Source organism: Botrytis cinerea, chromosome 13, assembly GCF_000143535.2.
Source record: "Botrytis cinerea B05.10 chromosome 13, complete sequence".
In the NCBI taxonomy this organism is placed as follows: domain Eukaryota; kingdom Fungi; phylum Ascomycota; class Leotiomycetes; order Helotiales; family Sclerotiniaceae; genus Botrytis; species Botrytis cinerea.
This window is the reverse complement of record NC_037322.1, coordinates 1,529,044-1,553,938: the sequence shown is the minus strand read 5'-3', so window position 1 is coordinate 1,553,938 and position 24,895 is coordinate 1,529,044. Positions and strand designations below refer to the sequence as shown.

General features: G+C 44.2%; 4 protein-coding genes across 4 annotated transcripts; 1 reads left to right on the top strand and 3 right to left on the bottom strand.

Annotated features, from left to right (window-relative positions):
* Nucleotides 1–7,138: 7,138 nt before the first annotated feature.
* On the bottom strand, nucleotides 7,139–8,953 carry BCIN_13g04290 (hypothetical protein). Its single transcript, XM_001548625.2, has 2 exons — nucleotides 7,690–8,953; nucleotides 7,139–7,630 (listed from the first exon to the last, which is right to left on the bottom strand). The coding sequence occupies exons 1-2, from the start codon at nucleotides 8,769–8,771 to the stop codon at nucleotides 7,318–7,320; spliced, it is 1,395 nt and encodes a 464-aa protein (XP_001548675.1). The 5' UTR covers nucleotides 8,772–8,953; the 3' UTR covers nucleotides 7,139–7,317.
* Nucleotides 8,954–14,097: 5,144 nt separating this feature from the next.
* Nucleotides 14,098–16,035, bottom strand: BCIN_13g04280 (hypothetical protein). Its single transcript, XM_024696825.1, has 4 exons — nucleotides 15,738–16,035; nucleotides 15,532–15,686; nucleotides 14,415–15,454; nucleotides 14,098–14,364 (listed from the first exon to the last, which is right to left on the bottom strand). Exons 1-4 carry the CDS (start codon nucleotides 15,781–15,783, stop codon nucleotides 14,301–14,303), a joined length of 1,305 nt encoding a protein of 434 aa, XP_024552638.1. The 5' UTR covers nucleotides 15,784–16,035; the 3' UTR covers nucleotides 14,098–14,300.
* A 150-nt stretch (nucleotides 16,036–16,185) lies between these two features.
* On the top strand, nucleotides 16,186–19,804 carry Bcppm2. Its single transcript, XM_001548628.2, has 7 exons — nucleotides 16,186–16,352; nucleotides 16,407–16,627; nucleotides 16,677–17,038; nucleotides 17,089–18,146; nucleotides 18,196–18,858; nucleotides 18,906–19,196; nucleotides 19,252–19,804. Exons 1-7 carry the CDS (start codon nucleotides 16,257–16,259, stop codon nucleotides 19,696–19,698), a joined length of 3,138 nt encoding a protein of 1,045 aa, XP_001548678.2. The 5' UTR covers nucleotides 16,186–16,256; the 3' UTR covers nucleotides 19,699–19,804.
* A 592-nt stretch (nucleotides 19,805–20,396) lies between these two features.
* Bcduf1 lies at nucleotides 20,397–24,450 on the bottom strand. The gene is made up of 7 exons (XM_024696824.1): nucleotides 24,274–24,450; nucleotides 24,075–24,153; nucleotides 22,648–23,962; nucleotides 22,385–22,595; nucleotides 21,406–22,334; nucleotides 21,095–21,328; nucleotides 20,397–20,946 (listed from the first exon to the last, which is right to left on the bottom strand). The coding sequence occupies exons 1-7, from the start codon at nucleotides 24,311–24,313 to the stop codon at nucleotides 20,689–20,691; spliced, it is 3,066 nt and encodes a 1,021-aa protein (XP_024552637.1). The 5' UTR covers nucleotides 24,314–24,450; the 3' UTR covers nucleotides 20,397–20,688.
* Between the last annotated feature and the right edge of the window lie 445 nt (nucleotides 24,451–24,895).

Here is a 24,895-nt window from a genome sequence, read left to right as displayed (position 1 = left end):
AAGTATAATTTAAAAGCATAGGCAACTTTTTTTAATGGTTTCAAGGATTTGAGCGATAATCTAATCTAGACTGTTTTGGTTTCGATTTTCTGAAAATGATGTTGTTAATTCACAAGCTTGTTATTCTGAATAAATATAGGAATCAAAACCGTTTGAATGCCTAAATTCATTTCTATGTTCAAAAAGATTAGAGTATTTCAATGTTGTTTGCGAAATTGCATTCCGGACTGCTGGATACTCAGAGTAAGCACTTTGTTGTTATGATACCAACACTTCCACGCTGTACCCGAATATTTCCAACTACAGCAGTCTACAAACATGTGGAATATACACTAACTGTAAAGCGAAACCCAGGGGACATGACAGAAGTCAGCGTATCATTGCATGGAACCAACTTCGCGGAAGCGAAGACCACATTGCGTTTAGTAATTGTTCTCCCGATTGGATTCAAGACCCTGAGCTCCGGAACTCACACAGGCTTTTTATCTTCCACAAATGCCTATTGTATAGCGTGATTCGTTGATATTAATGAACTAGGTATTTATACAGAATGGAGAGGCTCGTAAATTGCTGCCTACACCGGCATCTCACTGCCTGCTATTGGGCAAGGGAGATTTGGCAACTTCCGAATCATGACCTATATAACAATGCACACAATTGCTGCAGCTTATTTTCCTGAAGAAATGCAAAGCTTCAGTGATAGACGGAAGTGGTTCTGATGCTTCCCCGGTGAACGAATGTAATCTAGATCTATTGCTGGAAGCCTGGTTGTGAGATGAGACAGCGCGATAAAAAACAACTTTACTAAGTCATACAAAAATGGACAATTATGATTTTTGGGAAGATTTGCGAAATGCCATATGTTGCAGGGTGAATGTCGTGCAGGTTTTGACTTCTATAGTACCGTGATCAACAGCCAGTCTTTCCTATGCTGAATCGAATTGAAACAACGTGGAATTTTACTATACATGTAGCAAACATATAACTCCTCCCTTGTTTCGAATGGTTATTTTCCTCATACCGTATGTGATATTCGCATATTATTGGATGAGTATATGAAGTGTCTCGGAGTAGTTCCATTGCCTTTCTTCTAACCCATCAACTTAACTTACCGGCGACATCGGTGATACTAATGGGGTAACTTTTATATTTTGACACAGTTCAGCTCTAGTAGAGTGACGAAAGTCTACAGGGGCTTGACATATTAGATCGTCTGACGGAACACCAACTTCAAGGTAGGTGTGAATGGTTACTTGGTAGGCCAGAGACGCAAGACCGTTAGACAATCCAAAATGGGGAAGCACGTTACAAGTGGCAAAAAGCCACTCGGGTCATATGATCAGAAGGATTGCATTCATGGATGTTCTGCTGATAAGGAAAGTCCAGACTGAGACAATTCGAGACATTCAGAATTCAGTCAACTTAACCTGTTGTTGGCTGAATAAACGACCTCCAATGTTCCAACGGCATCAAGCTAGTGACAATGCCTTGTCTGACATTGAGTAAATGATTTGGAGCCAAAGAAGATTTATGTTGAAGCTGATTCGCTCGAAAAGCGGCTACATGAAATCTTTTCTCGGCCTCGTATTGGGTCATCTAGGCCCAAGAAACGGAATAGGAAATAACCCGAGAGTTCTGATATTATTCAATAGCAGTAGTAATATTTAAGACGCAGAACTGGCTCATGACTCCTGATACGCTGCTGATGAGTCCCAGACGGGCAATGGCTGAAACTTTTCACGAGTGCAGATAATCCTTGGAGAACTAAAGAAGCACAGTGTTAAAGTCTGACTATTATTGGACAAACCATCTATCTAGAGAACTGAAATCTAAGGCCCCTTTCCATTGATTATTTCATTGTGGAGTTCTTTGGGTCCCAGAATACTCTTTGAAACAAGAATTTCCACTTGGTCTCCAAATACATTCGAGATGTACATAAACACTGGCATATACGATTGTGTGTGTGTGGGTAGGTGTTCCACCGACTGCATAATGCTTGAATATCTTGTTTGACTTGCCGCGATGCTCCGCTTGGAGAGATTTGTTAAGCGCTAAAGATGCGCAATCACCAGGACTGCATATGGTGTGTAGGCCATATATGGTTCTACTGCCATTTTAGGTGCAGACTGTGCCTCGCGGAACGGAACGACGCTGTGAGATCTTTGGTGGAGATATTCTTAGGATTCTATGCCGCCTTAACTGGCTTCGATCCGAGAATGAACATTCGCTGAAGAACCCGAAAGGGGGTTCAACTCCGAAATCATTTCAAGTGCGGAGCGATGAGATTGGAGGTATTGAATATAGAGTTTAGTGATAAGAAGAGCTATCATCTTCTGATGAGTAAGGAGAGATCGTCCAGGCAGTCTATCCGGAAATTCATTACAGCGTGTCCAAGGCAGCTTTGGTGTATAATGCTTGATGTCAGTCAACTGGAAGGATACTCGAAGGAATCGATGGTCGAAGGGTGCGACAGGTGTGATGGGTGTGATGGGTGTGATGGAGGGGTGGAAGTCGTCTAATTTTGGTGGCTCATTGCTCCTGCCAGAAGGTTGAACCGGTTTCATAACCTTGCAGAATAACAAGAGCGTGTCATCCACGTTTTTTTTTTAAAACGTATTCTGTCGTATTTTAGTGTACATAAAGATACAAGTAGATAGGTGCATAACAACTTAGCAAGGGGAATAAATTGACTCTCTGGGGCTATGTCGACATATGAAACGATCTTCATCTTTTGAAGACTTTCCTGCAGCTCGCACTGCCGCATTCTAACCATCAGCCTTGAGTGGAGAATTTTGGCGCAGCGCGTTCGTTCACACGAAATACATATCTTGGAGATCAAGGATTATGTAAGGTTGGTGGTTGATCATGTTGGGGGCCAAGTCAGATAGATGTATATGGGGCTGCCGGCTTAGATCATGGATCATCATTCTATTCCGCACTTTAGATGAGATGAGATGGGATGAAGCCCCCGTCAGCTAGTCAGCTTTTGACAGTAGGTATTGTTGCTGTGCGAATCAGACAACTGCCGCTGCCCTGTATTGATGTGTGGGATTATTCGTGAGACTATTTTGATCCCCCCACATAGAAATGATTGCTTACTTACATCGCAGTTCGTAGACTTGACCAATGAGAAGATATCCCGCATTATCCTTCCAACATGCCAACAATACAGAATAGATTTGATGCATAGTAAGAACTAAATAATCAGCCAATGTGAGTAGTAGCCATAGAATGGAAATTGGTATAAGAATAGAAAAATGTGCTGGAATGAGACTGGGTGTAATGTAGTAATGGAACGGAGAAACCCCCGAATTAGGCGATGGTTTTCTTAGTGTCGGGGAACGATCACCCCGTTATTCAGTAAGAATCACAGTTGTTTTCTCGTTTCCTATGTGCAACATAACATATCAAGCACACGCACCTTCTATTTTGAATGAGATGATGATGAGATATGACATAATACCGAGAAAATACGTCCGGATAATTTCTTGCTATCTACTGAGGAAACTTGTTAAGACACTCCCCATGATCTCACAATCATCTTTCCATTTATCCACCCATTGTAGAGCCAAATCTATACACATAGATGATGCAAGCTACATAGCGAACCCAGGTATCTTGTGGTGCCTGGTACTTTGTTAAAAAGGAGCTAGTGGAAGAGCACCACCAAAGCGACTTTTACAAGGTTCTCGTATCTTATTAACCATTTACTACTTGGCGGGGGGAACGGATAGAGAATATGATGGTGGACACTTGAGATTCGAACTGAATTCAACTTTTTTCACCAAGGGACGTAATCCTCGTTCGAACGATCACAACCCAGTCCTTGTCCATCATTCTCCGTGAATTCTTACTTGCCACTATTAATCGCATGATATGTCCCGTTAATTCCCTGGGTTCTCCACTATCGTCCAGAACATCATGGATACCATTTCCGGGGTTATTTCTAACCTCAGCAGGGAGAAACAAGCTCAGATGAGATTAACAGCAGGTACCAACGATGATCTCCCAAGGAAGATCAAAGCTTCTATCGTAAAATTCAACTACTAGGCGAGATGCTTTTGCATGTAGCCGCCGTTTAGGAGCGTGCCACTGCCGTGCTATCCGTTGCGATACCATCTGGGTATGATTACTTCTTGGCTTGCTAGCTTATATAATCGAATCTCAACCTTCAAGCTCGTTTGTTTCAAAAGCTTCTGAAACCTTCGATCATGGGTAACACAGAGATAGCGTTCTTCGCAGTACTCGGCGCAGCGCCATTCTTTTGAAGTGTGGGTGAAAATGCAACCCAGTGTACAGAAGCGAAGTATACTATGTACCATCATAACAAACAGGATATCAACAGCGTTGCCACGAGCATGACAAGCAAGAAACGGGCCAGAATGTAACGGTTGTACATGCATCATGTATGACAATCATGGGTCATGGTTATCATGAATTTGGTTGCTCCCTTGTGCATAAATATAAAATATCCTAGTTCAAACTGCATTTCATGGTGTTACTCCGTGCAATTAGCCTCGTCTGTCAAGAAGGGACTCAGCGGGAGCTCCCCTTGTCAATTGCATCTCGATGTGCAAATGATCAGCATTGTCAGCCGAAACTAGCCATGTTGACGGCCAGCAGTAGAACCAACATCTGACATACCGAACAAATCGAAAGACAACACATCAATTTTAGGGGATGAAATGCGCGCGCTTAAAAATACCGATTTCTTCCCCTGCCCGGAACACACGCAGCCATCTGCCCCGTCTCGAGCCCGTCTCCGTCTGGACCAGTTTTAATTGCGGGGTCAACTTTTGGCCCGCTGGCCTTTAGAGACGCAAGGGTATGTGTCCTATTTGAAATTTAGCCTTCCGACCAATGACCATCTTTTCACCAACCAACAGTTCGGGTTTTCAGCCAATAGATGGGCAATCCATTCGAGCGGTATCGATAGCAGATTTACAGTACAGCCATTACCTTGTAAGCAGACCCTTCAAAGCAACAAAAAAAACGTATGATTAAACCACAAGGAGAGCGGGGCATGCCCTGATTTTCTGCTCTTACCTTCTCAATCTGCTCTAGTTCGTTAGAAATCATTTCCCATCTTATGTTTTGCTTCTATTTCCAATTTCTCGTCAAGTCATACATCTACTCTGCACAGACGGCAAATACCTCTGCTCCTCCCCGGCCACTACTCCCCGGTCATCACTGCCCTGCCATACCCCTGTGATTCTCGCTTACGGCACACCCTCCAATCCAGTCCCATCGACCCGGCACAATGTTCTCCCTTTCTTACTTCCATCCTTACCCCTACCCTAGAATTCATATATTCGCGAACTAACTATTCACATTCGATCATACCCTATTTTTTGTAATTTCGTACCCACTAGCTCCATTATATGAGTCAGCATTAGCCTCATCTTGTACCTGCCGCCTTAATCACATCCATCATTCTAAGCAGCAATGACCATGGTTCCATTTCACGCATTGATTAGATATTTGAGTAGCCAATAAGCTAATTTACACGCAGTTTATATTCACTAGCCCAAGTTTCTTACCAACATCCAAACAACAAAATACAAGTAATTCCTATCATGTGGATAATTTAATTCCAAATTCAGAATCATATCCCCAATCGGGATTTCACGAGGTGCCCAATGATCTTGAGAGAATTGAAATTCATTTCAACTCCTGGTACGATGATCGAGACAGCTGAAAGGGGGCATACATCATCCGGCATCTAATTCGCAATGCAAGCACGAATAGATACACCGAGAGAATTCAAAACAAGGCAAACGAAAATTTCATAATGGTTGTTCAGGCAAGGCAAATAGTGCAACTCCGGTGTCGATTCAAAGCAAAATTTTATTTTTCTATGCCATCTCATCTCATCTATCTGATCTGTGCGACTGACAATCCCCAAATTTTAATTCGGCCATCCAACGATCGAAGTAGTTCCAGCTTCAACTCGCTTGTAAACATCCTTCCCCTTCACCAATTACAAAAGACGGGAAAATAGAAATCTCTCTCTGTAGTGTACCATATCACATAACTCAGCTCTAATTCATACATATAATATAGGAAGGAAAACAATAATAAAAAATAAAGAGATTGATATCAAAAAAGAGATCCAGAATTCATCATGTATTTTCCATCCAATCCCATTAGCCCAATCCCATATTTACCCGCCTGCCGTTTAAAACCCATCTCGTTTCCGGAGCCATCGCGCATTTTCCCAAATGAATGCATGCCCTTGACCTTGCCTACAAAGCAAGCCCTTTTTTCATCCATCAATCCATCCATCATCCTACCAAGCCTTTCCTTTCCAGTGCCGACCGACCGTTTGTGTGATGTTGTATCCCGCTGACGGCGGGATTATAGAATTTGAAAAGGGTATTCATACGTTGAAGGAAATATAAAAAGAACAAACAAAAGAGAAACTATAAAACAAGATTACCAAAGAAAAAGAAACAGAAAGTAAAACGTCCAAAACAATAAATCGATGGATACCATTGAGATCTCACTCTCAGCAAAATTGCCCCAACTGTTTGTAAAAGTACATGTGATGAGTTGATATTGAAAGCGGCCGAGGTTCGAATCCAAACCATCGGGATTTTGCAAATTGCAAAAAAAAAAAAAGTGGAAAATTCTCCCAAAACGACACCGAGTATAATCACACGGCGTAAAGCAACACAACACGACCAAACAAGCAAGTAAGCAAGATTCCAGAAATACAGAAAGTAAAGGGGAAAAAGGGAACAGTTGAGCCGATGCAATGCAAGGCAGGGCAATCAGCATCGCGACTGCACTTCCCAATGGCCGCGTGAACGAGCGCTCAGCATCCCATCTCCCAATCTTGTATTCGAATTCGTGCGGTCGGTCGTGCATCGTACATCCGGTTGTGGAACCATCAGCGACCCCCAACCTAACAACTTTCTTTGACATATGGAGCCATGTAATTGCTTGGATCTGAACCGGAAGAATCTTTTAGTGTGGTAGTGTATATGGGTGATGAATAGTGCAGTAGTACAATATGATACCAAAAATGCAGGTTCGTGCTGACATCTGACATCCGCGCATGCACGTCGGTTTTTTTCTGGAATAATTCATTTATGGTTGATGACTGATGATGACTGATGAGTTTGAATCCAAGCGCTGAGCTATCGAAAATCTAGGTAGTTCGTATTTTTGCAATATCCCGTGTAAGGTCCTGATGAAATTGAAAATGATTTGAAACAATCTCCAAACCCCCTCGGAAAGTATGCCCATGGTATCCTTCTTGTTGTGACTGTTCTCAAACACCCTCCCTTGCGCCAAACAATAATGATAGTAAATCTACTGAGTATGCCATATAGGCTCTTGATTGTGATGTTCCGAGCTTGTCGTCATTAGATATGGAGCCCCTGGTGCGGCTGATGTAAGAGGGCTGACCATAGCATCATGAGGCGCATGACCGGAGCTTCCGCTGTGTGGGGGTGATGAGTAGTGGGAGTTCTGAATGTAAGATGGATTTCGTCCCATCTGATTTGGATGAGGTGGAAGTACTAGCTTTAGTGTGTTCATGGGATTGTTATCCATAGCGTAGTTTTGAGGTCTGAAATCAACAGTTTCGATATCAAAACGTTTAGAACAGCCATCTTCCATGTGTCTATTGTAGATGTTAGTTTTTGGGGATATTAAAGATACAGAGTGGGAGGAGAGGCGTACCTTCTCAGTGTGTCTTTTCTTGCAAAGAATCTGCTGCAATAGTCACATTTATGATCTCGTTGCTTCATGTGAACACTCTGGTTGTGGCGTTGAAGGTCCGTCTTACGGACGAATTTCTTAGTACAGTTGTCCACAGTACATGGAAACGGATACTCTCGGTCTGCATCATGAGTTTCCATATGCGCCTTGTAATTGTAACTACGACCGAAAAGCTTCCCACACCCTTTAACACGACATTGGAAGTTTGCATCTTCCTTGGTGGTAAGCTTTCGAGGTCCCCTGGTCCTTGCTACTACGCTTGGACGTCGGAAATCTTGTGGTGGTGATCTATCTTGACTTTCGGATCGTCTGTCATAAGTTGGGATTTGTAAAGCCGAGAATGGTGGCAAGTCAGTGGAAGTGTATTCAACTTTTTGTGCCCATGGTGATTGGTCGTAGTATGAAGTCTCGAGGGTTCCTGGATAGGCAGTTGCTGCACCCACGAATTGAGTGTGCCCATTGTGGGGGGAGCCCAATGTGAAAGAATCACTATTTGGAGCGTATTCTGGATGGTCTTCCATCTTGATGCGTGGAGTGTAAGAAAGTATTGATCCCGCTTGAGTGAAGATTTCTGAAGGTGGAGCAGAAGAAAGTGAAGAGCGATGAGAGTTATTGCTAGACTGAAGTGGAGAAGCTGGAAGAATGGATGTTTCGGCAGTTAGGGAAGTAGTATATATATCAGAAGTGAAAGGAGCTGATACTGCCGTGTTGTAAGAGGCAAAGGGATCATACTCCGCGGAAAGGATGTTAGGCGTTGACCTGGATGACCTGGGCGAATCACGGTTTTGCAAAGGCGCATCTGCCCAGTGGTTGGTGGTTATAGACGACGAGACTTCTGACTCGGAGCAAGCATCTTGATTGTCCATTACTGGTGGAGATCCTGAAATAGAGCAGGAATAGAGTCCCAAGCCTTGAATGCAATCCGTTGACCTGTACCTCGAGTCACTTTGAGCAGGTGAAGGATATTCAAAGAGTGGCTGTGAGTTGCCTGAGAATGTGAAAGGCGGTGTTGGAGAACGAGTGGATTGAGGTGTCAAATCCATGATGTGATAAGAATAGAGAAGAGATATTAGGAGATGTAGAGAAGTGACGGAAGGAGCAAATAGCTAATGTGACAGTTGGGGGCTAGAAGTGTGACTTGAGTGATGGCTTATGGTGCCAGGTACTGGTAGATCACGACTTGGAGATGTGTAATAAAGATCCCTGAAATGTGATGTGATATTTCATACAGAATCCGAGGCGATAACTGGGGAGAACGAGGACTTGGACCGTGGCGAATATAAACTTGAAGGAATCGGGAGTTTGGGGAGCTTTCGGAGTGATATCCAACAGGATGGGAAAGGTTGAAGATGCGAATGAAGCTACAAGAATAGCTGAAGTTCAAATGCTAGGAATATTGAAGGATGTAGGGTGGTATATGAGCTGTGTATTTCTTGTTCTTTCGAGGAAGAGAAAGGAAGACCACGAGCATCTAAGTATTGCAAGGCAGATTTCCAAGGGTTGTCGTTCTTTTCAAATAAATATATATAAACATAGCGGCTTTAATGGAATCCTGTAACTCACTAGGGTTGCGGCATTCTAGGTTGGCAGATAGAACTAGTTAGAGGACGAAGCAGGGGGGTGAGCCCCATGGAAGTTCAAATCGGTGGCACCCCCTGTCGTATAAGCCAACTGCAGGAGACGCACTGGTCGAGATCCGACATAAAGGTAACAAAAGCTACCCGTAAGCAAGGATATTATGTTAATTCTGCTTTATTATAACGGCAAGCAAGTCAAATAAATTAGGTTAAGAGTGGAAAGTAATATGGGGAAGAGGAAGTGGAGGCTTTGTTAGTACAATCGAAATGACTGTATGGTCTTTTAGTTAGTTTCTCGTTTAGAAGAGCTAACGACCCCAAAAGATTGTTAGAAGTAGCAGCTGAAAATGTAGAATGCATCTAATTGAATAAAAATGGTATTTCCAACAGACTGTTCGCGAGACAACACTTCAAATTGCTATATTTGATGGCATGGAGCAGGCTCAGGGGTCCATTCGTCCCAGGGTCTTCAGGAAGAGTACAATATGAAAGACTAAGCCTTGTCACTGTTGTCAGATAGATCTGATAGTGATTGGCTGAGATATGATATGAGGTATCTCTTTGGGGCCATCTCGTAATTTGATCTGGGTTAGAGTGAGTGCTGAGGCCGTTGACTGAACTGGGGATGTACTCTCAAATATCGGGATATCTTTCACCATCAGATAATGAGATTCTCATCCGCAAGGGTTCCCGCTACGACACCACGCTCAATTTTGGAAAGTTCGCGAGTAATTCAGGGACGTCTAGGTGGAACTTTCTGACTCCATCATTATTACCCTTACCATATATGGAATATCCGTGCAAGACTTCTCAAGAGTCAACCGTAGAGCAGATAGCTCTCATATCCCGGGTGTATGATCGTACCGGAACCGGAACGCTGTGTGGATCAGAGATAACATGGTTGCCCTGTCGAATAGCACGTTGTTAATGGAACTTGGAGTTGTATTTGATATTTCTAGCCCAGTATTTCGAGAATCATCAATCCAATTAATTAGTAGTTGGTCATGGGGAATAACCATTTGGAGGGCAAACGTGTTGGATGACTGTACTCCGAGTCTCCGTTAGGGAAGGTTGCTAGCAAACGCGTTGGAAGAGTTAAAAATTGGCACTAATCATCATAACCATCAGTGACCGTTCTAGCGTCTGAAAGCTTATAATTTTCTTACTTCCCCACTGTAACTGATCACTTCCATTATTTCATCCACATGTTCATTAGCTCGAGACTAAGTAGTTAAGTGCCAGATGGTGGTATCCTTTGCATTTGACGCGCAAAATCACTGATTACCCGCTGTTTGGGTATCAAAATCAGACCAATCTTACTTTTTCAACCAGTCATTCAAGGCATTCCCAATCAAATGCGAGAGGGATGACGATAGAAAAAGCGCGCACAGCCTTGAGTAGTGTAGTAGCGACGTTAGAACTTAGGGGAGTAGCAAACGGCTGCCAGAACAGGCCAGTAGGAACCACACCTCAGATAACAAACAGCACTACAACAGTACTTTAAGGGTTCAGGGCTGTACGGTACGGCACTGTACTTTATTATGGCGTTTCTGAGTGGACCACATGTTTGGACCCGCAGTCAAGTCTGGTCAGATGAATGAAAATAGGGAACCGGGAAATTGATTCATTCAGATCTTACAGCATGAAAATAATGCCTTGCTAGATACATCGTGGAGGCCAGGCTATAGGACGGACGATCGCTCGCTTTACTCGTTGCAATGCGTTACGTTACTTTAGCTTTGTCTACTTGCTTGCTTCCGTATTATTCTTGGGCCACCGAGTCAAGATCAAGATTGATACTTTTGTCAGATAACAGTCAGAGATTCGGCAGCCTGCAGATGGGGGGAAGCATACATGTTTTTGGAAACAGATTGTCTCGGCTGCCTCTGTCCTAGGTAAGATTAGCACGATTTCAAGAGATTTTAAGGGTTGAAACGGCATTAGATCCTCCACTTCTGGTTTAGCTGCAATAAAACTCGTTGGAAAATGAGGCCACTCAAGCCACTGTACTTTGTCTATTTTGTAGGTGACAGGCTACCGAGCATGACTCTGAATGGCTATGTCTTTTGACCTCCCCCCAACATAGTTAAGGGACAGCTCGTTTAAGTCGATTTGCGGGTGTGCTTGATCAGTGCATTAGAAGGCTTAGACTGGCACAACGATCCAAATAATATCAAGATCTTGGCTGAAAAGTATGATTACCCCAGTCTTTCACTCTATCTACTCCTTTCGGAATGATTTGCGAATTGTCGTTGCATCATGGAGCCAGTTGTTGAGTAAATTTGCTTCCCTCCTGACCCCCTTCATTCACGCGATAGGATGATGCTCATTTTCTTTTCCTTCCTCCCAATTACTTGGGTCCGCATGTTCGTACTTTCGATCCAGTCAGGAGCCCAAGTTTGCAACTGAGTTCATAGGGCCAGTTGTTCCCACACACTAACTAGCCTGCCCTGCCAATCTCGTTATCGACCGTGCGAATTGTTGGCCTGGGCTAACTAACAAGCATGTGGATCTTTTTGGGACCGGATGGATACATATAACTCTAATGGTCGGACCGCACTCCATCAAAAAAGAGGCTGTTAAACCGAAATGACAATTTTCCACTTTATTAATAATAATGATCAAAATCCGACCCATAGAAACCGAACGGTGAATGCCATGTTTCCATGTTTGAATCCAACATTTAGTTGATTAGATGTCCATCTTATCTGCCCATTCGCTCATCTAATCCCATTTTTGGAATTGTCTAAATTTGACCTACCGCAGTGAATGTGATGATGTACAAGATGCCAGACAGCCCAGGACCCATCGAAAGCCCTCCTCCACCCAGCCATTGAGTCGATGTCGTTTCAACAGCCATACCTCATCTTCGGGGGAAAGTAAAGACCACGAGAGATCGTCTCGTCTGTTTGTGCTCCCCGGGAAAATGCCCACACATCCATGCTAATCTAGCTTCATACCCTACCTAGCTGTTGTAACTGAAATTCCGACCCTTGCAAGTTCGTCCCCCCAAAATCCCATAGGTTGAGAACAGCTTATAGCCGGATGTCTTGTTCCTGCGACAGCGCTTAGATCCATGACGGTTTTCAAACCCGACCAGCCAGCACAGGCAGGAAAGGAGGGCAGTAGATGGAGGGAGAGGAAAACCAAGTTTTGGGGCCATCCGATGTTGTGTGATGGTGGGCGAGATGCAGATGCACACTTACACGCGATGCAATGCTACGCTTTCCCTTGGGTAGATTATTATGTACCAAGTAGCGTAACTATACGTGAGAATCCCTCCTTACCATGCATATCTCTTTGTTTGGGAATGATGAACAACATCTATATTTATCAATCGTGTATCTGGCTTTCGTCCACGTTGGTCTATTCGAAGTGCTAACGGCCCCACGACCAGTACCCTCCTCGTGAGGTCAAGAATAGACCTGAGATGATCATATGCTGATGATGCAATGACACATTCCCTGTTTGTTTGGTGACTCTTTTCTTTTTTTGTTTTTTGTTTTAGCTGGCCTTGATACTCGAGCTCGATACTTTGATACCGCAAATCTGCCTCGAGTAGGCAGACTTCGCGTTCAATGTTCAGCCTCTACTGATGAATCATGGATATACAGGTAAACCGCGTAGGAACCACGAGATAGAATCATCTCATAATAGTAATTCCAAGACCTCCAGAAGCAATTTTCTACACACGATTCCAGAATTCCATCTACACTCCGCCGAGGCTGTGGTGGGGCTTCCATCCCCTCCTACCAATCCCGAAAAATTTGAATGCTCATACCATCAACAGCAACAACAACCTCAAGTTCTAAAAATGAATCTAGAACCAAAAGTTCTCTTTGGGGCTATCAGGATTCCACAATCCACCGTCCAATCAAATCCAACGCAGCCCAGAATTTCCCCCATCGAACCACCCACACACCAAAGGATTCGAAACAACATTGTACCTACACACTGCTGCATATTTGTACCGAAATCCAAGAAATGCCAAACATGCTCTATCCACCCACGAAAAGCCCCCCGGATAACAAATCCGAACTCAACCCAATTTAGCACCCATCGGCTTAATCCATCTGTATCTGGTAGGTAGTTCTCTGCGGTGAGACTCCTTCCGGAAACGTTTTTCTTCAGGCTAGATTGTCATCTAGAGTTAAACGAAAGGATTCACAATCTTGCGCAACCACTCCTATAACCTCAACGGCCATCGCCACCACCGAATATTCCTGTCTACCACACGAACAGGCGATGCACGGCTTATCTGTGTATTTCTGCAAGGTACGGTACCTACATCGTGTGTTCGTGTATCGTGCCCCGGAACGCGATCTTATGTACAGTATTATCTACGCGGCGCTTCATCCTAATTCATCCTATTTCGTCTCGTCTCATCTTACCTCATTTACATGCCACAAAAGCCCTGAACAATAAATAATCTGGGGATACTGGATTTTGACCATGTACAGCCCACTCTAAGATACATATCTGTAGACAGGGCTAGTACCTACGTTGGCACAAACAGGTCCGGAGGAATCACTCTCCTGTCTTATCCGTTGACGATCCAGATTTCATGCAGCAAAACCCATGCCTGTCACTAAATCCTTCTCGCGCGAAATACTCAAACAAGCCCTACTCTACCATTCCACTCCATACCAGCCCAGTCCAGGTAAAGGTAGTTGAGCCATACTCCGTATCAAATTCCCTTTTGTAAGCGAAACTTGTCAACTTACCGTATTTGGTCGATAGACGATAAAAGTTACTAGGCACAAGGAGGAGATAGTATAGTATGAGAACGAGATGAGATTGTAATGATATTTGTTATTAATTTTTATGCTCAATGAGATGAGAGACGGCTCGTAAGCTTGGTCAATAATTTCCCTCCTAATACCGAAAACGACCAACCAGAAACACCTAACATAATGCTGAAAGTTTCAAAGACTGCAAATTAGAAAAAAGAACGCTAAAGCTTGATGTAAAAAACGCCATTCAAATATACACCCTCTAGGTACGGTAGCTCACATAATTAATGGGTGGTGGCTCCAGACTGTCGTCACTCTCAAGGACACTGCCGAAGTGGTTAGAAATATGTAAATCAATCAAAAGACGTTTACTCACGAGTACTGCTTAACCAAAACTCCCTCTCCTCCCGTCTCCATGTCTATGCTGTAGATGTAGAAGCCGCCATCGCTTGTCACTACCATTACTTGGGGACTGCTGCTGCTCATTGCCACAACACTTTTGACTGGACCACTTCGGGGAGTAACTCCCATTCCTCCTTTCGGAAGTTTGATGAAAGCGAAATCTCGCGCTGGCTCCCACATTTCAGTAACAGCTTGGGGTAGGTATCCTCCAACGACTCCAGCAACACCTTTGCCCACCATTTGTGATGATCTCCTGATCATGCTTCCAAAAGTGCCACTAGACTTGCTTTTTTCTGCAGGGACATCTGCCATTTCACTGCCAGGTGATATCCCAGCGGGAGGAGACCCATTTTCACTATCAAAACTCCGGGATCGTCTCCATTTATCTTTATCGCCAGGAGATTGTGGGGACTCTGGCAAACCAGTAACAGGTCCGCCCAAACGGAATATATGGATTGTATCCGAGTTTGAAGACACGCAGAGTAGCGTAGAGCTCATATTGAACGATAGACTAAAAATTGAGGACGGATAAGTGCCTCTTCGAAATTGGTAGAGTTTCTGTCCATCTGGTACCGAAAATACCCTTATAATGGTTCCTGTTTCTGACGCGGTCGCCAGCAACGTTCCATCATTGTTCAGTGCAATACACGACAGGGGTGCCCGATGTGCCTCAATAACATTTACAGCCTTTAATGATTTTGCGTCAAATATGAGAACCTCTCCGGATGTCGGTGCGACGTATGGCGAGAGCGGTGGTGCATGGGCTGGTCTCTTATCTCCAGTCTCCTCCCTGGGCTTTGGTAATGGATATGCCAGATAGCAGTTGTCAGACGACGCAGATAGGGAGCATATGGCGTTGGGGTTTGCCGACGTAGAAATCGTGTATAGTAGACCCATGTTCTGTATATCGTACAAATATATTTCCTCCTCCAACAACACGGCAAATCGTTTTCGATTCAAGCGGACAGCCAAGACCGCAGATGGGAATGTAAGTTCGCATATCACCGTGCCTCTCTATAGTGAAAAGAATGGTCAGCATATGTGATACTCGGAGCTCCAGGACATATGGTGGCCTTGATCTCAACCCGTACCTTGGTATTCTGAATTACAATATGTCTAGGTGACTGCTTGATGGCCACCAAAGACGTCGAGAAAAGCATCTCAATTATAGTTACATTCTCGTTGTCCCCCGTGAATATCTTCGAGAATGGCTCGGTGTGGTATATTCGAAACCCTTTGGCAGTTCCTGATGAGAGGCATTAGCAATTATCGGCATTGGATCAGATAGAATACCAACCAACTGCCAGGCAGCTGTAGTCCTGGTTGAACGTAACATAATTCATGACTGCGAATCAGCACGCTCCAAAGCGAATATATGCGCGACGATGTTTCTCCAGGATAATGCAAGAACTGTGCGCTGCAAGCTTCAGGGTTGATTGGTAGTCACAATGGCGTTGGTTGGAGATTAGGAGTTGCTCTTCTGCGGATGTCACTCACGATCAACTAGACAGCGCAGCTGTAGCAATTGATGTTATTTTGTATGAGCTGCACATTTGATTTCGAATCCCAAGATTGATGTCTCGATGAACAACTTCAAGGAAGTTATTGAGTGACGCGGGGTTGTTTCCCATTCTCTCTAAAGAGCTCCAGGAATGGGAGCTGGTTGGCCGCCTAAATCTCGGTAGTTCGGCCGCTAGACTAAAATGTGAAAGTTGTTGAAGTTCCAGTATCAAATTTTTGCCAGAGGACTCTTGAGCATTTTGTGAGCCCCTTCGATTTATTATAGGTAAGAGAGGGAGAGAGAAATTTCAAAACTATGGAAGGCCAAATAAAAAACGGGCGTCGTCCAGCGAAAGTCTCAAAATCGTCTGGGCTGACTAAAGCCCAGAAAACAGACGATTCAATCATGGGTGTAAGTTTTTACACTGGAAAAACTCCGTCTTCTGTGGATGTTAATGAAAATTAGACCAATAACAGCAGTATTGTTTCCAAACGCAGTGTTGAACGTCTCTACTTTCCAAATGAACCACATTTCTTTCGTTATTTCGTCAAAAAACCCCTTAGGCGATCCCCTCTCATAAATCGTGGATACTGGCTACGCATGAAGGCCATAGACCATGTAGTAAAACAGTTCCTGGAGCAGAAGTCTGACAAACAAAAGGTCGTCATCAATCTAGGATGTGGATAGTAGGTCTTGAAACCTCGAGTTTACACACTGTTCGCTGATGTTCCAAAGTGATCCCCTTCCATGGCAATGTATGAGCAGATATCCTGCTGCTTCTCAAGGTGTGAAGTTCATCGATATCGATTACAAAGATTTAATGATCAAGAAGCAAACGGTGGTACAAAATGCACCAGAGCTCAATTCTATGCTCACTAACCTGAATGTTATTCAAAATGGAGACATATTGCTCAGTAGTGATCAGTACTTGCAACTGGGATGTGACCTGCGAGATCTCAAACGACTGGAAGAAACTATATCGAAAGTTGTGGATATAGAGAAATGTTCATTCTTGTTTACGGCAGAGGTTTCAATCACATATATGCCTACAGAGGCAGCAGATGCACTGATACAATGGGCAAATAAACTTCCCGAAGGTAAAATTATTTTCCCTCTTCTCTAGTGATGTAAAGTTGACCACTTTTAGCTCGTTTCTGTCTTCTAGAGCAGCTACTTCCAGAAGAAATAAGCCATCCGTTTGCCAAAACAATGATGGCGCACTTTGACAAACTTGGCACGCCTTTAGGCGCCTGTAAAAAATATCCAACTGTGGCAGCGCAAGACAGACGTTTCCGCTCTTTGGGATGGCCATCAGTATTGGTACGCAATCTATGGGAACTCTGGGGAGCTAAAGACTTTCTGGATTCTGGTGAAAGGATTGCTTTGGACACCATTGAACCTTTTGACGAGTGGGAAGAGTTTGCTTTATTTGGCTGTCATTATCTATTGCTCGTTGCAGATAATGTGAGTACAGAGAATCGTGAAGTGATTCAGGAGAGCTCTAAGCAAAACTCGGATGGATTTAAGACTAGCTACACTGAAAGTACATATTCTGAATATCCAAAAGCTCAAGGCCAACGGAGATTTGCTGCCCCACTCTCCTTGAAAAGTGAGAAAAAGGGCCAAGATCTTATTGGTAACTTCTCCGGCATGGGTCTTAATACTCGAGTTAGTAGTTGTGACGTGTACTCTACAGACGTACATGGTTTCAGTTCATTCGATTATCAAGGTTCTCATTCATGGCCATCAAGTCGCATGTGCCACACTATTACCGAAATTGGCGATGGTGGATCTCTATTAGTTGGTGGTCGAACGTCGCCAGATAATTCTATAGCGGATTGTTGGGTATACCATAAATGGTTAAACACTTGGGAGAGAGTTGACGATCTTCCTCGGCCGAGATATCGACATTCCGCTGTCCATCTCGGCAATGGCTTTGTGATGGTGATTGGTGGCAAAAGTACTTCAAGAACCCTGGTTGACGATGTTATGATCTGGAGCCGACAACGTGGATGGGTGAGATGCAATACGGACTCAAAAGAACGGCCATCTCCTACTATTGGTTCTTCTCTTGTTATATATCCCAAAAGAGTGTCATCTAATTCCCCAGAGTCAAAGTTTGGAGTTATCGCTGGTGGCATAGCTGAAGACGGGTTAGTCCAAGAAGAGGTTTGGGAATGGAGTATATCACAATATGCAGAGGAGGTATGTCTCGCACTTAGCTGATTCTGGCCTTCCAAGCTGACATAGATAGCAACCCTGCATCGTTTTCGCACTTCTAGGAAGTCCTAAGACGAAGGTCGAAAACGGGGCAACTCTTGCTCGATTTGGCGCACAAGCACTGATCCATCAAGACAATATTATTGTTGTAGGCGGTGTTGTTAGAGATGTTCTATTGCCCCTTTCACACGAGATATGTAGCAGTAGTATCGAAGGTATGACGGGAAGCCGTCTCTCTTGCTCGAGCATGTCAATGAGTCTTGAACCACGGCCACTTCTCATTGGTACTTCTGCAATTTCCAATGGCGATAGTATCATAATCATGGGCGGTTCGGCAGTATGCTTTTCATTTGGAACATTTTGGAACAAGGGTTGCTATACATTAACCACGAAGTACTCTGTTGGCCCCGAATCCGGTGAAGATGCAACGAACGATACTACTGGTGCGCCATGGGAATTTGTGCATACATTTGATGGTGCTGCCGCTCCTAAACCAACTCCTATCAGTCTCTCAAGTTCGGCCCCAGGAACTCAGGCTCTTGTCAAAGTACCACGAGTGAAGGTCAATTCATCTGTAGAGTTTGACAAAATTCTTGATGCCAGCAAACCCGTCATTCTTGAAGGGCTCGATATTGGTGTTTGCACTAAGGAATGGACCTCTGAATATCTGAAGGATAAGGTTGGTGCGGATAGAGAGGTAAATATTCACCAGTCCTCCTTATAATTCATCTTTAATTCTTGTAGGTTATTGTGCACGAAGCATCATCAGAGAATATGAGCTTTAGCTCGAAGAACTTCGCGTATGTAACAAAGAAGTTTGGCGACTTTTTAGACGAGGCAGAAAAGGGAAGTAAGCTCTATCTACGTTCACTATCTGCCGAAAAGGCATCAGAACTCCCTGCCGATATTGTGAAAGATTACCCTGCGATTTCCGCGGATTTCAAGCTTCCTTCAGAATTGGCGTCCGTTAAGGATAACGCACACAGCTCTCCACTACGCATCTCCGGACCCGTGAATATGTGGTTACATTATGATGTAAGTTTTCTTTCTACCAGTTTACAGGATGAAACCCAAGTCTCACTGTCTTTAGGTTATGGCCAACGTTCTCTGCCAAGTCAGGGGCTCCAAACGCCTTCTACTCTTCCCACCCTCCGATGTCAAATATTTCGACTTCGCCCCTGGTGCTTCAAGTTCAGGTATCAATGTTTTCGAAGATCTCAGCGATCCCAGCCTCTCACATACGCACCCACACGAAGTCGTACTTCAACCGGGCGACGTACTATTCCTCCCTTCGCTCTGGCTACATACCGCCTCGCCTACATCTGGCATGAGCGTCGCGGTCAACGTCTTTTTCCGAAATCTCCGAAATGGTTATGCGGCAGGCAAAGACGTTTATGGTAATCGTGATCTGCAAGCTTATGAGAAAGGAAGACAAGATGTGGCAAAGATCGTGAAGTCTTTTGAAAGTCTGCCTACGGATGTTCGAGGGTTCTATTTACAGAGATTGGCAGATGAGTTTATGCAAAAGGCTACTTAGGTACTACTGTAATTACAAACTCTTGTTGTATATCTGACGAAGAGACGACGCGGGCATGCATGAGGTCAAACATCGAGAATCAAATAACTTGGCGTTCCAAGATGCACTTGTTCTTATTGACATAGGTTGATAGCTCCTAAAATTCTCGTGAGCGATAGAAGATTCTCTGCAGAGAATCAAACTCGAAAACATCATTTCGCAACAGAGACAAATTGCCTACCACTTTAAATGCAAATGCAAACAAACTACATGAGTGATTCTCACCAATTTCACATTCTTCCACACACCCATTAGCGGAGCCAGCACCTTTTTACTCAAAACCAACCCGATTCGAAGACGTAGATGCATTTCCCCCGTCCTTGAATATGTTCTCAATCCCCGCCCCTTGTAGTGTTGGTCAAATCATGGATACCCAGCTCGAATAAATACCAAAGGAAATTTCGGACCGCAGTGGCTAAACCTCGGGCATTCATTTGCGCTGCTAACCTTCCACGCAATTAACTTACACTTGATACCGGTTGCGAAGGTAGGTATATAAAACCAGTTGACTGATTTTCGACCACTTTTCATCAGTCATACTCAGATATGCAAACTCAACCTTCCGGTATCCTAGTCCTATGGGAAATACTATCACACTCATCCTACAACATCGCATATCACACACTGAAGCTCCATCAATCACCCCAATTCCAAGTAGATGAGAAGTATAAGAATGTTATTCACCCCTAAGTCTTGACCCCAAAATCTTGCCCCTAAATTTCAGCATCTAGCTTTCAACTATCAAGAATAACATAGCCTACTAAATTCCTTCCAACCAAAAGGGTTTCAAATCCCTTTCATCCATCAATCCATATACTACTCCTACCCTTTTGCTATGCTAAATGGTCACCACTTAGCACGCCAACCATTTGTGCATAACCAAGATTCTTTTTTCTCCTCATGTCCTATCTTCGCGGCCCCACCCTTATTCTTTCCCGCTTAAACCCGCATCTAAGATCCAACAAAACTTGTAGTTCCACCTCCAGTCGCCGGCGCTGCAGCACCGTTTCCATTTCCAGTTCCAGCACCAGTGATTCCGTTGCCGTTTCCAGTATCCCCAGAATTCTGCTCACCGTCCTCATTTTCCTCAGTAAGCCTTTCGGATCTTATAGTCCTTGTTCCATTACTCTTGTAATACAACAATACATCCGCGCCGCCCTTCCAGACGTGTGCACGGAGCGTAGCAAGGGACATTGTTATGGGAAGTTTCTGTTTGAGGGGTAGTTTAGCTATGCTTTCCTATCCTTATATTGTCGACTTTGAAAACTGATCCGTGAACCACATCTCACTGAGAGTGTCTAGGGAAATGCCGTCTGACAGACAAAAGAAAGTACAGGGAGAAAGAAGAAAGACAAACCTGTTCATAACAATATAGATCCAAATAATCCTCCGGCTTCATAACCTCAGGTTTCGGTTGCTCACTTGCCGGCTCGATTCTCTCCGCCACATAAGCCAGAATCTTCTTAACTCTTAACATGCGATTTGCATTGAGTCTTGCGTTACCATCAGGGCCTGCGATAGAGGGGAGAAGATCTTGGTAGGGTTGAAGAATGAATGATACTTTGACAGGATCTTTGAGTGGGATTTTGTTCTGTTGGTTGTTAGATCTCAGTACTGGGAGGATGGAACATGAAGTGTGGGCTTGAAGAGGGAGAGGGAGATAGATACCTTTAGGAGTAGTTCGCCCAGCCACATTGGAGCTTTCTCGGCAATAAGATCAGCATCTTCACCCACCGTCTCTACACTGCCTCTATACAGATCCTTGACACCACCACTCGTTTCTTCTTGAATGATAACCGTAGTGCCGCCAGGAATCTTGAGCACCGGTGTCTCGGGTGGCAAACTAGGCGTGATACCAGTCTCAACTTCTTGAATCGGATTCTCCGCAAGTAGTTTATCGTATTCGTTTCGGATCTTCTGTATCGTACCATTGAAATTATCTTCGACTTCTTTTTCGGCAGGAGGTTTATCACCCGCTTCCGATGACTCTGATCCTTCGTCTGTGGCTTTATCTTTGCTGTCGTCTAGTACGACTGGTTTGTCCATAGTAGTAGAAGATGAACGACCAAGCTTCTTCGTCCCGAAAGACATCCCTTTACGGAACTTCATGCCAAAAGACTTGCTGCTATCTTTACCATTGTTCTCCTTTTCTGTATCTACCGCCGGGGATTTAGCATCTTGACTGTCGCTTGTTGTGACAACTGTTTGTTTAGGAGGATCATTTGTGATTGCCGAGCTTCCGAAATAGTCTGGCTTTTCCACTGAGCTCCGACTTGCTTGTGATCCTCTTTTATCCAACGGCCCGCCATCTTCAGACACAGAAGGTAGATGGCTACCAAGCCCAGGAGTGGCAACACCAATGCCCATCCCAGGGGTCATAGCAGAATAATGAGCGCCATTTGCTCGTGGAGTCAAGGTACCTTGCTGATCCCAAGCAGTTACAGAAGCATTGGGTATAATGATAGAGCTTGGCGGGCTAGCTTCTCGTCTTGCTTTGGCACTTTCGTTAAGCTCAGCGCGGAAGGCTTCGTCCTTCTTGATCTGCTCATCAACCAGTCTGGAAAATATATACCGTAATATCCACTTCCCGAGGTTTACTATGAATTGTTAACCTGAAATCTCCAATCTCCCCGAAGAATAGACTTACTTCTTTGATCCTCCCTAAACTCAACATCATCTTGCAGTTCTAGTTCATCCGCATACATCTCCGCATCGAAACAATTGTACTCCTCTAAAACAACAGCCAATCGACCGGTTCTAGTATCCAACGAACACCAAGGCGCCACAGCTTCCATTGTATTGACTTCCGGTTCTACATCTTCGAGATGACATTTCCCGAAAGATTTGATAGGAATGCACTATTCTATAATCAGCCCTTTGTCTAAAAACATTTGTGTAAAGTTCGCCTACTTTGAGAAGATCCCATAATAGTACATCTCCAGCAGTATCTAAAGTCAAAACCCTCCTGCGATCATTCAAAAGCTTGTGCTTAACTAGACCATGTTGCCCCTCGATAGTTTCTTCAGGTAACGTATAAATTGGAACAATCACTCCCAAATCCTGATCCACAATTGGCTCGGAAGCTTTCCCTCCACCATTAACTAATGAGAAATTGGTGACAGAATCCGAATCTCTTACAGTTGGCGCCGGAAAGCTTGCCGTATTTGAAATCCTCAGGATGGATTTAAGAGGAATCTCTTTCTTAGGTTGCCCATTAGTGACAGGAGGCGAAGCCGCCCTAGGCTTTGACACAGAGCTAGTAGCGCGATGACGCTGATAGGCTTCCGGTAATTGAATATCGGACCCAGTATCGACATCTGCCCATCGATTGATAGAGGAACTTGATGTTGCTGTCCAGACATGCTCCCCGGAAGCAATAACTCTAGTAACGCCATCATTTTCTTGCGCAAGCGCTAGCGAAACGCCATCGTCTAGTTCTCCCAGTGTGCCTCTGATGTCTGTCTTGGCTACCAACCCAGAGCGATCGCTACTGTAAAAAACGCCAAGCGATGGATCCTCAGAAAACAGCGACCACACACTATCATTATGCATTGTGAGTGTATGCATACATCTTCCAGCCGTCATACTCCACACCTTAACTGTCTGATCCGAACTCGCCGTCATAATCATATCGCCCGCTTCATTAATCAATATATCCCTAACATTATCTGTATGGCCCACAAACTTTGTGATTCTCTTCCCCGTCCTCGAATCCCAGAGTCGCACGATTGATTCTGGCCCGCCAGCTGCTAGTATATTGCTCCCAGTACTCAACGCATATACCGATCCTTTTTCAGACGTATCCTCATCGCCGACTTCAATCTCGAGTTGTTTTCCGCCTCCATTCAAATCCCAGAGACAAATTCGTCGATCTAGACCACCCGAAGCAACCCAATTGGCGGTCTTGCCAGGACTGGCGAGGCATTTCACATAATCTGCATGCTGACCAATTGTCACCGGTTCACTGTCCTTCTCCAAAGGTCTCCAAACCCTCACAGTTAAATCGCTCGATGCGCTCACCAGCGCTGTGTTATTTTTCGCAAGTACTATGTCATTAACCCAATGCGTATGAGCTTGAGTTTGGGCTCTGAAAGTAGTCGCAGACTTTGGCTTAGATTCGGATGAAGGCGGATCGTCGAATGGATTATTGGTGGAGGGTTCTTTCGGTCGCAGATCCAAATTTAGATCCCAGGCGCAAATAGCACCATCTCGGCCTCCTGAGTATCTTTGTCTTGTTAACCCATGCGCCCATTGCTAACTAAAGCTCTTCTCTTTGAAAACTCCACTGACATATGACCAAAGAAGTAAAACCGCAACACAAAAGCCACAGGACTCACAAAATTGATTGCTCACTATCCACGGCCAAACCATTCACACCTAATCTATGTCCGCCCGGAGAATTCGCAAGTGGTAAGACTACAATCGCGCAGAACAATTTCATTAGCTTCTGAAGAATCTTTTGTTCCTTTCCATATCCAATACGGAGAATGGATGCGACGCCATCACGCACAACGAAATCAGGGGCTGTTGACATACCGTAACTTATTCTCTGCCGTGCCTTCTTGGCCATCGCCATCTTATCTTAGAGCCTTGCCCTCTATCATTCGTATGCAAACAATCTTATACTTGTTTCGCGTCTCTATGTACAAGATTTGAAACTTTCTTCTATGTAGATTAAATTGACGGTCACAAAGATAGAGATTGGTTTATGCCGCAAACAAGGTGAGTAGGAAGTGACGACTTGCGGATTGTAGGATCGAGGTTAGCAGCGGGTTTCGGTTTATTAAGAGATTAGTGGGGATTCTAGAAGGATGAACTGCAGCTTGTGGGGAAGTTAGCATTTTAACCGGGGTATGTATACATAAGTGTTGGTTTGTGGTAGGATTATGACAATAGCCGTGAGCCATACGTTATGTTGATAGACGGGCTTCAAATTGTTGGGCAGGTATTATAATAAGTGTGTGTTGTGATTGTTCAATTTTCGGATTATGATATAATTTTGTATTTCTCAACCCAGTATTACTAGGTAGGTATGATTCAACCCACCAGCATAAGTAAGCAGGTACAAGGCTCTATCAGATGGAATAGACCGTGCCATCTTCTGCATGTGTTCGTGTCAAGCATACGGAGCAATCATCCCGAGCTCTTCTCGCCCGTG

Coding starts and splice junctions, on each gene's coding strand:
- BCIN_13g04290 (XM_001548625.2), bottom strand. CDS start 8,771: ATGGATTTGACACCTCAATCCACTCGTTCTCCAACACCGCCTTTCACA. Junction 7,631..7,689: donor AGAAAAGACACACTGAGAAG/GTACGCCTCTCC, acceptor CATCTACAATAG/ACACATGGAAGATGGCTGTT.
- BCIN_13g04280 (XM_024696825.1), bottom strand. CDS start 15,783: ATGAATTATGTTACGTTCAACCAGGACTACAGCTGCCTGGCAGTTG. Junction 15,687..15,737: donor CTACAGCTGCCTGGCAGTTG/GTTGGTATTCTA, acceptor GCCTCTCATCAG/GAACTGCCAAAGGGTTTCGA. Junction 15,455..15,531: donor TTGTAATTCAGAATACCAAG/GTACGGGTTGAG, acceptor TTTTCACTATAG/AGAGGCACGGTGATATGCGA.
- Bcppm2 (XM_001548628.2), top strand. CDS start 16,257: ATGGAAGGCCAAATAAAAAACGGGCGTCGTCCAGCGAAAGTCTCAAAA. Junction 16,353..16,406: donor CAGACGATTCAATCATGGGT/GTAAGTTTTTAC, acceptor AATGAAAATTAG/ACCAATAACAGCAGTATTGT. Junction 16,628..16,676: donor ATCAATCTAGGATGTGGATA/GTAGGTCTTGAA, acceptor GATGTTCCAAAG/TGATCCCCTTCCATGGCAAT.
- Bcduf1 (XM_024696824.1), bottom strand. CDS start 24,313: ATGGCGATGGCCAAGAAGGCACGGCAGAGAATAAGTTACG. Junction 22,335..22,384: donor GTTTAGGGAGGATCAAAGAA/GTAAGTCTATTC, acceptor AACAATTCATAG/TAAACCTCGGGAAGTGGATA. Junction 20,947..21,094: donor ATCTATATTGTTATGAACAG/GTTTGTCTTTCT, acceptor CCCCTCAAACAG/AAACTTCCCATAACAATGTC.